Genomic DNA, 18,394 nt, shown 5'->3' with positions numbered 1-18,394 from the left:
AGGGTCAAATTATTCAAGGATGCTTGTGACATATGTATGTTTTATTTTTATTTTCAAGGTCCAGAGGCTGGAGAAAGAACGTTTGGAGTACGAACAGAATCTTGCAATCCAAAAACAGGTTGTTAACGAACAGAGACAGCAAATGGCTGACCTCAGTGCCAAACTCACTCAAATGGAATCTCTGCGCTTACAGTTGCAACAGTGAGTTTTTAGTCTTGAATATGGAATTACGTTGCAACTTACAATCATACGACACACACAGCATACTTCAGATTGATTATCGTGTTAAAATTTGTCTCCCCCTAAAATTTGTAAATGAGAGGTTTTATTTGTGGCAAATCTGCCTTTTTTCACGAGTGTATCTTTTATTCCCTACATATTACCAGCATTCAGACGTGCTTTTGTGTGATGTTGCTTGATTTGGTTACTTCAGTTGGGTGGTGGAGAGTTATTTGAGATTTGACCTAATTAGGATTTTTGTCAATCTTTTCAGTGAGCAAGAGAGGGTGCTGGCTGTGCAAGGAGAAGTTGAGCGACTTCGACAGAGCAATGTGGAGTTGCAGCAGGAGATGGCTGCCTGCCGGGAAAGGGAAGCAGAGCTCCTTACATTCACCCAGAGGCTCACTGACAAAAATGTGTGGCTTCAGTCTGAGTTCTCCGCCACAGAAGCTAAGGTGAATAATATTTTCTGCTTCATACACAATGAGTAGATACAGGTTGCGTTCCCAAAGTAATACCATTGAATTTCCCATGCCGCTCCTATTGGTCGAAGTGAGATCAAAGCACTTGGTTTAGGTGGGGGGATGCTAAGCTTTGCTAAAAAAACAGTCTCAGTGTTCTCCAAGCTGTGAAAGTGGCAGGGACATCAGTTATTGTAAAACTCTGCACTCCGACCGTGTCACGAAAAAAATGGAATCGATGATCAAGTAATGCTATGAGGTTAAGTTTTGGGCTAAACTGAAAAAATCTCTTGAGGAGACTAATAAAATGATTTGTGAGGCTCACGGGGACCCAGCTCTATCCTACTCACAAGTTTCGAGGTGGTTTCAGGCTTATAAGGAGGGCCAGGAAGAGGTTCGCAACAAACAACGCTCTGGGCAGCCATCAACCAGCAAAATTGACAACAATGTGGCTCGTGTTCGACAATTGCTGGACTCTGACCGTCGATTGTGTATCAAAATGGTTGCCAATGAACTGGGCTAGTTGTCTACTGTTGTGTTTTGCATTGTCACTGAAGATTTACTAATGAGGAAAGTGTGCGCCAAGCTCTTGCCCAAGGTTGATGAAGTTCTCTCGGGTCTTCCACCGGGTAAGGGGTTCCATGTTGGCCGACGTTTCGATGCCCGACTCGTGCATCGTCTTCAGGGACGATGCACAAGTCGGGCATCGAAATGTCGGCCAACATGGAACCCCTGACCCGGTGGAAGACCCGAGAGAACTTCATCAAGCAGATACGCCGGGAAAGCACCAAATCTTACTTCTTGCCCAAGGTGTTGTCAGATGACCAAAAGATCAACCAGGCAGAAATTTCAAGTGAACTTTTGCAATGTATTGAAAATGAGCCTGATTATTTGGGCCACATCATCACTGGTGATGAAACCTGGGTTTTTTGAATATGACCCAGAAACAAAACGCCAAAGCTCCTAAGTGGTTCACCGACCAGTCCTCCAAGCCCAAAAAGGCAAAAATGAGCAAATCATTAGTGAAAAGCATGCACATGTCTTTTTCAACAGTAAAGGAGTGTGGGCCATAAGGAGTTTGTTCCTCAAGGACAGACAGTTAACACTGCCTACTACATGGATGTGCTGGAAAGACTTCAAAAAGGGTCATGAGGATAAGAAAAGACATCTGCGTTACCTGGCAACTATATTCCAACAACGTGCTACAAGTCCACGAGTTCCTGACCAAATACCTGGTGCCAATGCTGCCTCATCCCCCGATAGTCCTGACGTCACCCTAGCAGACTTCTTTTTTTCCCTCGGATTTAGGCAGCCCTGAAAGGAACCCATTTTTTGTCCATAGAAGAGATCCAATCAGCTGTAATGAAGACCTTGTGAAAAGTCCCATGGTACCGCATCATGTCAGAGTCGCTGGAAAAAATATGTGGAAGCCCAGGGACAGTACCGTGAAGAATTTTAAGTGTTTGTGCATATCTGTTCTATAAATTATTTAAAAATATAATTGCATTACTTTCAAAACGCACCCTTTATATTAATTAGTAATGTCCCCAATTTTGATTTGAAAAACATGGTTTATATCATAATATTTACAACAGTGAAACTCAATCCATGATATCAAAAAGGAATACGTTAGTACATTGCTGGTTCAGTATTAGATTACTGTTTGTTCTCTTCTGATGAAGGAGAATTATGGGGATGGAAATGGTGCATTGGCTGACGTACTGGCTTCCCACCCAGGGTTCGAATCCCGGCGATGGCAGATATTTTTCAGTGGTATCCCAATCCCTACTTGAGGTGCTCTGTGGAGGGCGCTTGGAGTAAGTACGCCGTCCATTGGATGGAACATTAAGGTGTGGATCCCTTGGCACCTTTTGTTAAGAGTAGGCTAAATACAATGCCAGGTTTCTCTCCACCCTTCATTTTTTCCTGTCCATCCCTAATGGCGCAAATGACCTCAGGTTTCGGTCGCCTCCCCTAAAACTACTAGGAGCCATATTCAGGTACCACTAAAGTGAAGAGGTGCTCAGAAGAAAAAAATCTATGCTCAAATGAATGGTTTAAAAGTCATACTCCAACGAAAAGTGAAGAGTCAGGCGTGATATTGTGGAATCGAGACATAATGAAAACTTCGTTGCAATTTTCCACAGTTAAAACTTTATTGCCGACCATGGTTTCGATACACTGTATCATCTTCAGGTGAGGAAAATTACAAGGAGAAGGGATATATATACAAGTTACAAGAAGGGGTGGCAGGGGAGGAGGGAGCGGGGGGTTAGGGGGGGGGGGGGGTTTGTCATAATAAGAGAAAGGCAGGAAAAACCAATGGAACCCCCGAAGTGCGGGCAGCTCACTCTTCAGGGGGAGGAGGGGGGGGGGGGGGAAAGGTGTCGTCATGAAGGGCACTGAGGGAAGTTAATGGACAAAAGTGGGGAGGGGCAAGAGAGGAACTGAATGTCGTTAAGTAGCTCTATCTTCTGGTTTCTCGAAAGTCTAAGAAACCAGAAGATAGAGCTACTTAACGACATTCAGTTCCTCTCTTGCCCCTCCCCACTTTTGTCCATTAACTTCCCTCAGTGCCCTTCATGACGACACCTTTCCCCCCCCCCCTCCTCCCCCTGAAGAGTGAGCTGCCCGCACTTCGGGGGTTCCATTGGTTTTTCCTGCCTTTCTCTTTTTATGACAAACCCCCCCCCCCCCCTAACCCCCCGCTCCCTCCTCCCCTGCCACCCCTTCTTGTAACTTGTATATATATCCCTTCTCCTTGTAATTTTCCTCACCTGAAGATGATACAGTGTATCGAAACCATGGTCGGCAATAAAGTTTTAACTGTGGAAAATTGCAACGAAGTTTTCGTCATACTCCAAAGTGGAAAGCCTCAGCTTTAACAGGGAAAGTACAGGGGTTGGGAGGACCAGAGTCTATGGTGTAGGGGAATTGGAAAGGGAAGACATTTTTGTGGTGCACTGCATGCTCAGAGTGGTTGATGCATCTTTGACTCATCAAATTACAGTTTGACCATCCCGACTGAACCTATTCACATTACTTCTATGCATAAATGAAGAGTTGAACTTTATAATAAGTAGAAGAATAAGTTTAATTTCCAGGCTTTATCATTTACGGTAATATATAAAAAATATTGGATAGTTATCTGTGTAACTCTGATCACTACAAGCATGCCCTTTGGTGTTAAATTCCACCATCTTGAAATATAGTGTGCATTCTTGCCTGAGAATGTCTCAGTATTACTATTTTAATAGTCTTATTTCTTCTCGAGCAAAACCAGTTTCCGCACGATCATATTAATAAATTTAATTTAAATAAGCATATAGGCAATGCAAGAGATTATTAGGTTCAGTATTGTCCAGATTATGGAAAATGTCACTATCAGAAACATGTCAATGCCATATCGGAATATTTACTGTTTTCAGACTCACTCTTCCCATCAACACTTGAGAAGTTAATAAAGAAAATATTAACCTAGTTGACTTCCAAACAGAATTTGGAAGTATAATGAAAGAAGCCATAACCAAAAACCTTATTGAATTACACAACCTAATATTAACAGATGAAAGATCAGTTTAACTCTGGGTCTTGTTCTCCAAATGTAATGCATTGGATTACTACTGGGCAGGGATTATAAGTTTTATACATGCACACATGCATGTACACATCTAGCTGTCTCTGGGGGAGGTTAAATAAATAGTTAAGTGCAGAAATATAGCGTTCTTGGTTATTCTGCTTAATGTTCCAAGTTTTCACAGCATTTCTTGTGGATTCATATTATGTCTGGATCCTTTTGGTGGATAGTCATGCAAGTAAATTGAGAACTTTCTGTACTTTAGAGTTCGAGGTAAACAAATTTGGGACTTGAGGCCTATTATGTTCCTCATATGTTGCTCATGCATTTCCTCTATCCCTGTTAATTAGGCCCAGCAGTTGGAAAGTGAGCAAGAGCCACTCAGAAAGCAGCTTCTGGAATTAGAGGAAGAGCTGAAGAATGTCAAGAAGAGTTTGGAGAATGAGCATCATGAGAGGGTAGAGGAGAGTAAGTTGTTGGCTCGGCACTTGGCTGAGAAGACTCAGCGTGTTGAACAGCTGGAGCGTGACCTTGAGGATGCCAAGGGAGACTTGAATGTGCTTCGCCGAAGGCAGTGTATGACAGTGAAGGTATGTATAGAAATTCATATTTTGACTCATATATCTATATATTTCCTACAAAAAATAAAATTTAAGTGGTAAAAGGGAAGATCTTGGAGATGATAAGATTTGAGATTACTGAAATAATAATTTGTATGAACTATAAACATGAAGACTTCTCCGTTGGCCATTCATGTTATTTTTGAGGTTTGCTTTGTGCCATGTCCTTAATTATATGTTAGTGTATTGTTATTTGAGTCCAGTTGTCGGAATTGTCAACTGTGAAGAAATACTGCAAAAATCCCCCTTATGGGTGTCTGAAAATCATCATGTGTGAGTGATATTGATAACATGAATTAAATGAGACATTAAATTGTCTCAGATTGTTTTGTCTCATTAAGTGATATCCAAATTTCAATTGCAGTAAAATTAACATTCTTGTATGTTGTTAGTTCAATCGACTAAGTTTTCAAATGAACAATAATCCATTAGTGGTAGATAGTTTTCAGATGATTAGGAAGCAGTGGTTATTCCAAGAAATTATTGTAGATCTAATGCATTATTTCTTCAAAATGCTCTTGGGTCAGTTTGAGGAGTGATTAGTTGGTCTCTACAAGATAAAGACAGCAAAGCAATTACTCTTCATTTTAATTATGGAACAATTTGGATTCCAAGAGGAAAAAGGCACCTATGATGCTCTTGCAAGTTTTCTAAAAGAGATAATAACGTCTTGAGACTCTAAGGAATACTCTGTTAGTGTATTCAGTGATCTTTCACGTGCATTTGATTCTGTGGACCATGAAATTCTTTTTATTTTTATTCTTACTCATAGAAACAATAAGCGTCAGGATACCACGAGGTAAAATTCTTGGGCTCTTATTATTTCTACTATATATGAATGATTTGCCTAGATATATTGAGAATAGCAGCATAGTGCTGTATGCAGCTGATACAACTCAGGCAATGAGCCACAAGGACCCTAACTTGTTGCAAGCTAAGCTTGATAGCTCATTATTGTTCTTGGAAAAATGGTTTCACGTTAACAAACTGTTGGTAAATGTGCAAAAAACAAATTATATTTAATTTAAAAAAAGAAGGGGAGTGCCTCCTCTTGAGAAGACGTCTTAGGGGAGACCTATGCTTAAAAGGCCAACCCATAGAAAGGGTACACAGACTAAGTTTTTTGGTTTGTCTATTGATGAGTCCTTACACTGGGAGATCCATACAATGGTGTGTGTTCCAATTTGGCAAAAAAGAGATTTAATCTACAAAATCGTTCCAGAAGTGTCGATTTAAATATACTGAAAATTGTTTACTATGGAAACTTTCAGTCACAAATGAGCTGCGGACTTATTTTTGGGGAGCATCACCTGTCTTCCATAAAGTTTTTTTAATGGAAAAAAGATTTATTAGGTATACAGGTTTAGCAAAAATGCCCCCATGACAAACTTGCCAGCCATATTTTAAATAATTGAAAATGCTTACTTCTTTACCTCGTCAGTATATTTATTACTTATGTATGTACATTAAGGATAATATGAAAAATCAAGTCACCAAAGCTCAAGTACATGTGCATAATACTCGACAGAGTCTTGATGCACATTTGTTCTGCCACTCTTCTGCAATGTATAATAATAGTCCCTTTCATGTGGCCATCAAAATTTTCAACTATCTGCTGCTAGGAATAAAATCTGTTGCTTCTAGAGGTACATTTGAGAAATATCTCAAGCATTTTCTTGTAGATAAATGCTATTATAGTGTGAAAGAGTTTAGGGTCTTCGGAACCCTGATACAGCTGATTGTTTGTTCTGATGTCGTATATTTTACTTTGTTGAGTTGTGGGATCAATAAATTTTATTATTGTCATTATTTAAGTGTTCGACTATTTTTTCTTGAGCTTCATAATTTTGAACTATGTGACCTCTTTACATGCTTGCAAGGGGTTAGATTGTACAAGAGTTGTACAATAAAGACTGATTTTAAAATTTTCTGCACTTGATAGCCTAATGTGTAATGTATAAGTTTCACTGATTTGACTCTAGTATTGCATTAGCAATAGGCACTGAAAGTGGAAACATGTTCAGTTAACCTACATCTGCTCCTGATGAAAAAAAAATGCTTTCCATGGAAGTGTTTCTTTACACTGGGGAACAGGAAAAGACTCAGTCTTGACTATTGGGAACATGAGGAACATTCTTTAACATTGTTTTTCATGAGGTAACTTGATTTCATGTGCGGAACCCAAGCGCTAGTGCAAATACGATGTCTCATATGCAATTTTTCTATGACCAACGTGTAAGTGGCACCAAATGAAATTTTCATTATTTCTAATTCTTAATGTTATACAACAATCTTCCATTGCAATGTCAACAGCAATGCTAATTTTTACTCTCATGAGAGTGGGGACTGGAGCTCCAAGTTCACCTTCCTCCAAAATTAATGTCCTTCTGAAAATGTAAAAACTATTTTCTAGCTGTGCTAGACTCTCCATAAGCCATCTCTTGTGGTTACAGGTCACTGCTGATGATTTTTTCATGCAAAAGCAAAGTTATAGTACAGAGTCTTGTGTTGCCTCCATCGCTGTCATAAGCAAGCTAAATATGTTTCAACTTGCAAGTGTTGCCATAATGGAAGCAAATTTTTGCATTTTAAATTATGAGAATTAAAGATTATGATTACCATTTGTTGAACGGTCCTCATATTCTGGTATCTTTTGTCTGTGGCTAACTGTTTAACCTTGGATGTATATGGTATGCATCACTAACAGTATGCTCATTCCTCTGTTACACAGGAGTTAACAAAGGAACTCCAGCAATGTCATCGTCGTCTAGAGACGTTGAAATCATCAGCTCCTGGGGGAAGGGGAGGAGCAGAGGGAGGCAACATAGGCACTAGCAACAACCATCCACAAACTTCATCTCCGACTGATAGCTTAGCCCTCATGCCATCGTCTCGAACAAGCTCTCAGTCGTCTCTTGAAGCTCGCACTCCTCAGGAGTCAGCTCCTATGAATCATGTCAGAGAGCAAGACAAAGTGGTAAGTCAAACCACTCAATCCTAACTACATGCTTTTATTTAGATTTATTAGCACAAAATTGATAATGGTGTGGGAGAAATAATCTCCATGTAAGTTTTTTCCTTGATATGAATTGATCAATTTTATTTTTTATGCAAAAATATTATTATATGCATCCACATCATAACCCTGCTGGCAGCAATGTGGGCATTTGGCAGTAGTGATGAAAAATGATTGGAACAGACCGAAAAGAGAAAGTATTTTCATATTCACTCTTGATATGAATAAAATTGAATTGTTATATTATAAAAGAAGTCACGCGTGTACCAATGTTTATTCCTCGTAGAATCCTGAAAAATTTGTCATCATTGGGCCAAAATGCTTTTCAGCTGCCTTGTTTCCATAATCTGAAGTGTAGTTCATGAATCCAAGTTTAAATTCAATATTTTGTGACTGTCTTCTCTCTTAAGATCCTATGAGGTCATTATCATTTTAAATTTTTATGATGATATGGTAACATATAATTTTATTATGTATAAATATATCATGAAAACATATTGTTTTGATCTCATTTCCTTTAAAGCATCTGAACCTCTCCAAGAAGCTTTTTAACTAGCCAGTTAACTGTATAATACTTTTCAGGGAAGGGGAACATCAATGGAACCGAGCAGGCAGGTGTTAATCGAAAGAATAGTTGAACTTCAACGTAATAATGCTCGGAAGACAGAGAAGCTTGATTTCTTATCAGACCATGTGGAACAGTTACTGGAAGAGATACAAAAAAAATCTCGAATCATACAAATGTATATCATGAGGGAAGAATCTGGTGCATTATCCTCAAACTCAATGGAAATGAACAAGGTATGGTCAAAGTTATGTAAAGTTATTACCAAATTACACACATATGAGCTCTCGCTTTAAAATATTATTGTTCCAGATTTTACAACGGTAAGATCATTCTGATTAGCAAAAATTATACAGTTGTTGTCATTGACTTTCATCAACATTATTTCACATAGAAAGTATTTTTAAGCTGTAGCATATGGCTTTGTGTATATAATTCATTTTTAATTTTCTTATTTAAGATTAGATTATGCTGGGTAAGTTAAGAGAATTATGAATCAACTGGCTGGTCTTACTGGCTCATTGTTTGAAAACTTAATGCATTAAGAAATTTGAAAATAAAAACTTGTAAGTTTTACCAAATTTTATTAAAAACAATCAGTTTTGTTGAACATTTGACGTCATATGGTCACCCAATGATGCCTACTGTTCGATGAAACAGATCATTTTTGATTAAATTCAGTGTCACTTTTAAGTCTTTATTTTCCAATTTCATCATAAAGTTCCATAAAGTGACCTGAGTACCATAGAATTTATTATGTATCATTTGTAAAGGTTATTGCAGATGAAGTGAAATTTTAATGACAATGTGAAGTTTCTCAAGTAAACATTACTTAACAAAAGAATTGGACCAATCTTCTATTGACAGATTTATACCTTAGATAATTTCTGAATGGTTAACTTATATGTTAGTAGAAGACCAATTTTATTTTCAATGGAAACCTCATCTGGTAGTCACATGCATGATTACCTGTTGAGCATGACTCTTCAAAAGTTAGGAGAATATTTTGATGGTAAATCTGGTGAAATCAATATAAAATCTCTTTCCGCAGAAGAGTTATATTATCTCCTAAACGTCTTTCACAAAACTTGCCATTTTCTATTCTTTCTTGGCAAAATTAGTACATATTTGGACGTACTACATCATTTTCTCAAAATATTTGCTATTTTGTTGCCCTCTTCTGATAAGTTTAATTTTTTTCTTTCATCAGTGAGGAGAGCCTGCTCAAAAAGGTGGCCTGAGAACGTAGACCCATGATAATGTTTTGACCATCATCTGTGCACCATTTTGTGCACAGATGATAGTCAAAACATCATCAGGGAATCTCAAAATATGTATTTCCATTGAGATCCCAAAGTTGAATTTCCCCATGGTAACTGTAAACAAACATCACTTCTCTTTACCTCAAATGGAGCAAGTCATGTGTATAACCTTTTCTTGAAAACATTTTGTTGTCCCTGTATAATAATACTCTTCATGCTGATTAACGTGATACCTATTTGTTGGATTTGTGATGTACAACTAATGGTTTTTGTTGTATCGGGTAACAGCTGTTCATGTTTTAAAAAATAATTTCCAATTTCAGCCAGATTTCTTTAGCTCGTATGGGTTTTGACTGATAGTTAAATTTCGTTCAAATGTAGTATATACAGGGTTCGTCCGGAAAATAAGTGTACTGAGCTCAGGAAAAAAAATTTATTACACTTTTACATATCTTAAGCTAATATTCCTCAAAATAGGACCCTTGTGAGTCGATACACTTGTTCCAGCGGCGTTCCCATTCCTGGAACGCTCCCGCGAAGGCATCATCGGGAACCTCTCGAAGACACGTCGTCAGGGCCTCTTTGACGGCGTCCGAAGTCCCGTATCGCGTTCCTTTCAAACTCCTCTTTATCTTCGGGAACAGAAAGAAGTCCGGTGGTGCCAAGTCCGGGCTGTAGGGCGGGTGCGGCAGCGTTGCCACGCCGTGCTTGGCCAAGAAGTCCGACACGACAAGCGCGGTGTGAGACGGTGCATTGTCGTGATGCAGCCGCCAGATGTTTTTGATCGCTCGCCAGATGTTTTTAATCTCGTGCACTATTGTTTTTGGCACATTACACTGCTCTGCTATCATCCGAACACTAAGGCGACGATCAGAGTTCAGTACATCGCGAACTTTTCGCACATTTTCGTCGGTGAGTGTCGTTGATGGGCGTCCAGGCCGTGGTTCGTCGTCGACCTCTTCTCTGCCCTGCACGAACATCTTGTGCCACCGAAAGATCATGTTGCTGGACATGGCTGACTCCCCGTAAGCCTGGTTAATCATACCGACAGTTTCGGTAGACGATTTCCCAAGCTTTACCGCAAATTTGATGGAATAACGCTGCTCCAAAAACTTCGGCATCGCGTTCCGTGACGTGGGTCGAGCGTGGAGGTTCGCGTTAACAGAGCTCCTCACTACACCACACCTCAGAGCCGACTGCCTTTTTCAGCGTCGCTTGCCAACATACCCCCCCTCCAATCGCAGCCCGTCAGAGCGGTGCTGGGCGCGCTTGGAGCGGCGGGAAAAAATCAGTACACTTATTTTCCGGACGAACCCTGTACAGCGGACTGCTTACATCAAATTAATGCTATTAAGGCTAATTGGGTTTGTATTTTACAATAATTCTTACTTCAAGCACTTTGAAGTGCTCATGCATTATCAGGGTACTGTTTCATTTCTGCATCCTCAATTTGAAGCATTTGGTGCATGCATAAAATGCCTTTGGGCTTGAGTGCTTGGTGCAACTGATGCAAAAATATATACATAATTTTTGCCTTGTCAGGAAAGCTTTGACACTTACAAGATTCAGAACAAAAAACAAAGTGTATCAGTATATATGAAGCAAGAATCAGTGTGTATTCCAGGTAATTATGTTTGGGGTTTGAGAAAGTTCCTACTGTTTGTTTAATTTTCTCTGTGAAGTTTTTTTATATGTAAATATTCCAAGTATTCAAGGTATTAACATTTCCTATGGTTTCATTATTGTTATTGTAGAATATATAAATAGATTTATTATCTATATAAAGCAAATTGTAAAGGTGATCTTGTCCAAGGGATTGAAACATGCTAATGGTTTGTTCTATTTTGTCTGTATAAATCCTGTCTGAATTTTGTCCAAAATTTTGTAAATTAGTGCCTACTGTTGCATTTATTTTACTCCTGTTGTTATTTATATTTTGTTTTATATTTATTGTATAGCTTGCTAATATACGTGGGAGGAAAAAAATCAAGGTATGATAAACTTTGACAGATATCTTGCCTGTCTCATTTAAACCATTGACTTGGCTTTGTAGTGATTGCTAATATGAATTTATCTGAGGTATTTGTTATGGCTTTAGAGGCATTATTTTTCTGCTTCCTGTTTGCGGGTGCCGTTTTTCGTTCATGAATACTGTCTCAGAAAGGTGTAATGTTACTTATTATTGACATGCTAAGGTGAATATGGGAATGAAATTATTTCATTTATGTAATCATTTGCAGGCCGAGTTATCCAAGCATGGTGGAATAATGGCATCTGTGTATGGTTCCAAACCGCTTGATGAGAATATGACCTTAGAGATGTCTTTAGAAATCAATAGAAAATTTCAAACAGTCTTGGAAGATACATTATTGAAGAACATCACTCTTAAGGTTAGTCCTATAGTAACCAGGTGCTTGATTTAATTGTTCCTTACAAGTAAGTCTCTTGCAAGTTTGTACTTTGACTGTGATGAATTTATATCAGGAGAAACTCTTTTTCTTAACCCACATGTAGGCAAGTGTGCTTGGTATTTGTGTTTTAGTGATTGGCCAAAAAGTAATATTCTGCAGTTCACATATTTTTATTCTGAATGATATTTGTGTGTTTTTTAGGTATTGGAAAGAAATTTCATTTCATTTTTCGCTTGTTAAAGATTTCTATGAAAATTAAACTCTCAAACAGAGCTGTATTGACTGTTCCAGTTCATTATTATGACTAAATCATAATAACCATTTGTTAGAATTCCAGTTAACCAGTGGTTGAGCAGGAACTATATAAAATATTTCATTTATTCACTCTACTTTCCATGAATCATTTTAGGTTTTAGTAATAAATATACTGTCTTTCTTATTACAATTTGAATCATTTTCCTACTTTACCTCTGAAACCTCCCATCTTTTTATATGGTATTATAACTTTTCCTTGTCTTTACAAGAATGCCATATCATCCCATTGCCATTTTTACATAGGTTTTCTCTATTTATCTCTTTCCTTAGCCCATTATTAGTATCTAAACTGTTCTAAGAATCATCACAATTTTGCGAATGTGCATTTCATTATATTCAGCTACTCTATGGTAAGTGGTGTTAAGAAAATTGAGTTACCATTTTGTCTTTACAGGAAAATATAGACACACTTGGGAGAGAGATAGCCAGATTAACAATGAGCAACCGAAAATCATAAAAAAGAGAAGTGATGATGTAACCTCCTGGATTGCTTACAAGTATGACTTTTCATTTGCAATTGAAAATCATCCAGTGTCATTTAGGCATGGGATGACTAAACTACGCAATGTCTTTCATTATATATTTCAAGCACTACATGTTTTTTAGGAATATTATATAGTCATTTGGTATTTTGTTGTTATCAGTCTAAATTTATTTGAAGGATATATAGGGTTTATGCTTTCTTTTTATAATTTATTGCAAGATGATTTTTGTGAATCTTAAATTTTGAGATGTGGTTGTTCGGTGTAATCCAAACCCTCAATATGTTTGACCGAAAGAATTTTTTATTTGAGCTCATTTTCTATACCTTTTGCATTTATATATATATATATATATATATATATATATATATATACATATATATATATTTTTATATATATATAATATATATATAATATATAATATATATATGTATATAAATATATACATTTTTTTTTTAAGGGTTAAACATTTAGAAGTGCGGTGTTTTATTTGGTCATGTCAAGTTGATGCCAAAGATGTTGTAGCTCCTCAAGCAATTATGGCAAAAAGTTAATGATGAGAAGCATGTGTGCTGAAAACAAAGCAATTAGATGAAGTTATAATGGCAATGTTACTAAGCAAAAGAAAGAAGCTGGTACTTGAAATGGTTTACTAGATGAGTTCATCTATGTTTTATTGATAGTGGAATAATGATCTTAAATATGGTATTAAAAATCATTTTTCAGATGTCTGTAGCTGCTTATGTATTGCCTTCTCAAAGTGTATTGCAATGAGGGCAAAATTTTCATGCAGTGTCCTTATGGATGTGCCTCCATGTTTGCTTAATATAATCAACATGGTTCCCTTTGTAATAATACATGGACTTTGCGTACATCTATGACCTCTGCCTTCACCAACAAATTTCCCTAAGGTCTAAGAAATGTGTGCATGTATTAATTGGAGGTCTAAATTCTTTTTCTTGAGGTGCCATTGTTAATCTCAAATCTTGTTTATGTTAATAGAAAGTACTGGACTCATTCAGTTCTACCTACATTAACATAAACCAAATTAATTAATAAAATCTAGCTTTGGTGTTCATGCTAAATGGGATTCAATGTGCAGCTCATCATAACCCTTCATGATTAAATATTCAATTTAATGAAAACCTTTGGCTGGACATTTTTGGTTGATTTTATTTTCAGCTGTAAATAAACAAAAGGAATACATTTTAGCCATTAATTGGTGCATATATAACATTTAAGAATACTTGGGCCATTTAAATTCACTCATGTTTTGGTAGTTGGCCTCCAGTTATAACAGTTTGAAGAATAAAATGAATGTTATGGTATTTTTCAGCTGTGTTTCATACTGCATTTTTAAATGAATAATCCATCAAAAATATTTTAGGTCAAGTATAATTATTGGTGTCGAAATGATATTACCTTTTTTTGGTGAATATTTTAGGATTTTTTTTAATATCTTCAAAGAAATTTATAAAATTTTATTTGGATTAATTTAACTCTATAGCCTTAATTCATAAAAGAGAAAATCCAATTTACCAATGATGTTTGGCCAAATCTTTTCACCAAGTGAAATTCTACTCACAGGCTAGATTAAATATTCCACTCACAAATAAATGTTTTTCTTTCTACATTACAACTGTTTTCTGTAAAAGTAAGGATGAGGTTTATCAAATTCATCAATGCTAATATAGTTTCTCTTAGTATGTGTACAGCTCAGTTAGTTGCCTTTATCATTTCAGGTCATTCATTCTTATGTTATTTATTTAATCCTTAATACATATCAGTTTATTTGGTTACATACAGTGTTCAGTGCAATACGTTTCACTAGACTGCCACATCAGTCTTTTTTGTGTGTTTTGGAATTGTTGTTTGTGTGTCTTAAAGTGCTTAGGTTTCTAATACTGGTTTTGTATCATGCTCATAAAGGCATGTTTAAGTGTTTTTGATATATCTTTGCTATTACTATTTAGTTTTTTTTTCTGTTCGTCAACTTTCATATTGATCATTCATCTCCATGCCATAGAATCTCAGCATGTGACCGAATAGGACTTTACTTATTGGTTTCCTCTCATGAAAATCTCTTAATTGGGTAGAAAAATGTTGAAACTTCTTGTTGAAAATTGAATTTGGTTTTATTTGTGATGATACTGGAATGTTATTTTCCAATCAAAGTTTTAGACATCTCTGGCATTAATTGTTGCTAATAAGGGTGAGTCATTTGTACATATTGCCTCTATTTTTCAAAGATAAATGCTTGGAGAAAAATAGTTGTCCCCGTAGTAGTCCTTTATTTTCAGAAATCCCCAACATGAAGTTATTTTAGATGACTATTATGATCCGAAAAGACTCTCTCTGGCTGACCATTAAGGGTTGAATTATGAATTATCTGGATGTTACTTTATGGTAGTAGTGTGACGGTTTTCTGTTCAAATTAATTAAGTTTTGTCTCGACCAAATTTGGTGTGGCACTAAGACATCAAACTGAAATCCTCGCTGGTGTGGCAGTGCCCTCAGTGGTTTGTCTTTATCATTTTGCTGTGCGCTTTCCCTGGCTCTCAAGGTAAACTGGCAACCGGCACATCTTGTCCATTTCATGCCTAATGGTGTTGTTTGTCATCAGTCATCAAGTGCACACACACGCATATATATATTTGTGAGTCATGGTAGTCCTGGGGTAGGGCATTGGAATACTGACCGGAGGGCCTGGGTTCCATTCCCAGGCAAGCCTTTCTGGGTACCTGCAGCTCCACCTAAGCTATGTGATTTTTCGGGTACCACATCTTCCTGTGAAAGTATAACCGGCACAGGGAAAGGAACTGGCACCCCTACCCTGATGTGTGAATTTCACACGCCATCGGCTTATTACTGGGTGAACTCGACTATCACCTACCAAACCGACCTTCAGGTTGATTACTGTGTTTATAATTTTTTATATATGTGTGTGTGTGTATATATACATATACTTACGTAGTTAACTCTAATTCAAGAGGATATAGCATTAAGTGCAGCAGTTACTGAATTCTAGGTGTTATTATTGGGTCATGAGAGAAAATTATACACCATGTATTATAAGGGTCAGTAATGATTGTGGCATGAGTGATTGTTATTATCCTCCATGGGTTCATGTGCAATGAACATTGATAATGTGAGATCTCAGGTTATTTCAATAGTGTTCCACAATCCCTAAATGCCAGCCTGCACAGGCATTTTTACTGTGGTCATCTGCGGCAAAATTTGATCTGCATGTGGGGTACTTATGTCTTAGACCTTAATTGGGAAAAATGTCATCCATATACAACAGGCTGGGTGGCTCTGTCTTAATTCTATGAACTTTGTATTCTATTATTCCTTGAAAATTTTCCATTTAAGTGATGTTAAATTGTTGTAACGGTTCCATATAACCGATAATGTGCTTGCCAAATTAGCTTGAAGGAAATGGATTAAGGACTTAAAGACACGACTGTTGGCATTTTGTATTAAACTGATTAAGGTGCAGTGTCATTTTCTTAGTCACTCAACTCTAAGTACCTGCTATTATTAGTTGTGTTGGCAGTTTGTCTGCAAAAGTGATATGTGTTTTTTGGGAGCTCCGTTATCTCCAGAGTGTTATAATCTCCGCAAATATGTCCACCATTGCAGTTTCATGAAGATCATCATATTGAATTGGAATGAAGCAAACCGAGTGTTGGTTTATGATGTTTAATACCTCAATTTGGACCTGATGTTGTTTGAAATCCTAACCCTGTTCCAACTCTTCTCCCATAATTGCATATGATGACTGCAGAGATTTTTCATTGGACCATAGAGGCAGGCAGACATTTGGTAATTACTACATATAATGCTGCTATGATAAGATTGTTTTATTTAATTCAGTCCATGGTGAGAATGTTCCATCATCATAATTTTTTCTAGGATTTTGGTATGTCGTGTAAACCATCTCCTGGAAAGATTAGTTCAATTTTTATTTTCTGGGTAAAAAGACAGTACATTCTTGGGAAAGCCTAAATGTTACTTAAGTACACAATGTATTAAAATTATGACTATCTATGTATATGCAACCATTGCCCATTTTAATTTATTTATGTGATATTTGAAATAATATGTAAATATGCAGGATATGTTTGAAAAGTTTAAGGCATTAAAATTAAAAGTATGTTATTTTTATTATCCTGACTTATTTTATTTTAATGGTTCTAATGAGGCATTATAAAAATCTTTGAATGAATTTGATTGATGGACACTGATTAAAGTTATGGATGTATGCAATGCTATCAATACTTCAAATGCCTTCAAATTCGGAGCTAGGTCACACTTTGTCCTCCTTATTCTCTGTGCTCTCAATTGGCCCATTGATTGTTTGAGAGAGGAAAGGTTGAGTAAGGTAAGTTGTTGATTGGCAAGTGGAGTACATTTTAGGTGTGCCAAAATGGATAACTGGTTACTTTCTTATGAGTTGGCCTCCATCTCCCAGTGAAGGTGGAAGGTGGTATAAGTTGAGAACAGCCAAAAGCTAATCACTCAGTTTACACAAAGATATTTTGAAAAAGGTCAATGGTTGTTGGCTGTAGTTCACAGGCCATTCAGACTTGTGCAATTTGTAGAAACTAAGGAGACATTTCTTTCTCGTTTTAAATTTCTTTGTGAATTATTCAATGTATTCAATTGGAAAAATCTAATTTGAATTTAATTACATTGTACTCCTTCATTATGCTTACCATTCAGCAAGCGTCATATTATCTTCATCCAATTCATGAATGTCTCATTCAATTGTTTTGCACTTCTGTTGTACTGGCGGCCTTTATGTCAGATTGTATTGTCTTGCTTTTTAAAGGCATTGAATCAAATTGAAGCATATACCTGCGTACATATCCACTTTTCATGGTATATTCATTTTTCAGTTGAAAATGAGCAACAATTCTATAATGTACACTAAATTTTATTTATGTCACTCTAGACTTGAATGAATTGTCACACATTTTCCTGTCTGAGTACCATTCAGCACTTGTCGAAACACCATTGTTTAATATGCATACCTGGCACTACCACATGAATATGCCATTAAATTTTAACTTCCAGTGTTTTTTTCATAAAAGCCATATTTTTCACTTCATTTAAAATCATTGCCCTGTATTTATTTTACTACACAGTAGTATGTGCCATTTCAAACTTATGGCCTCTATATCTATAGCTGACATGTCTTCATCAAGAAGTTTTATTATGTAGGATTTTATTGCCAAACATAGGCCTTCTAGGGTGCATGTTGGTTAAAATAACTCTTTAGCTCACCTTTAATCAAGTCATTATTAAAGGGCCAAAATCCATGAAATACAAGGCTGATAAAACCTGGATGTATGTTCTGGAATAGACCTAAATGTTAACTGACGTGCTAATAGTCCCAGGCTAATGATTGATATCTAACGTTACCATGATGTGTAAGTATCACTTAGTGTAGAGTATCATGGT

General features: G+C 36.8%; 1 protein-coding gene across 3 annotated transcripts in view; it reads left to right on the top strand.

Moving 5' to 3' along the window:
• Golgin104 (Golgin 104) overlaps positions 1 to 17,074 on the top strand; it is a 28,715-nt gene extending 11,641 nt beyond the window's left edge. The window contains exons 7-15 of one of the 3 annotated variants that reach the window (XM_071591635.1): positions 59 to 201; positions 494 to 674; positions 4,608 to 4,847; positions 7,609 to 7,854; positions 8,476 to 8,694; positions 11,679 to 11,711; positions 11,961 to 12,110; positions 12,841 to 12,943; positions 13,655 to 17,074. In XM_071591635.1, the coding sequence (XP_071447736.1) occupies positions 59 to 201; positions 494 to 674; positions 4,608 to 4,847; positions 7,609 to 7,854; positions 8,476 to 8,694; positions 11,679 to 11,711; positions 11,961 to 12,110; positions 12,841 to 12,903 (1,275 nt within the window). In that variant the 3' untranslated portion in view covers positions 12,904 to 12,943; positions 13,655 to 17,074. Of the gene's footprint in view, positions 1 to 58; positions 202 to 493; positions 675 to 4,607; positions 4,848 to 7,608; positions 7,855 to 8,475; positions 8,695 to 11,678; positions 11,712 to 11,960; positions 12,111 to 12,840; positions 13,250 to 13,654 lie in introns of those variants that run through there. The other 2 variants (XM_071591634.1, XM_071591636.1) reach the window with 2 other exon arrangements.
• Positions 17,075 to 18,394: the final 1,320 nt, after the last annotated feature.

Source organism: Hetaerina americana, unplaced genomic scaffold, assembly GCF_022747635.1.
Source record: "Hetaerina americana unplaced genomic scaffold, ioHetAmer1.1.p SCAF_5, whole genome shotgun sequence".
Taxonomy (NCBI): Eukaryota; Metazoa; Arthropoda; class Insecta; order Odonata; family Calopterygidae; genus Hetaerina; species Hetaerina americana.
The sequence above is the reverse complement of the archived record's forward strand: the minus strand, read 5'-3'. Positions and strand labels throughout refer to the sequence as shown.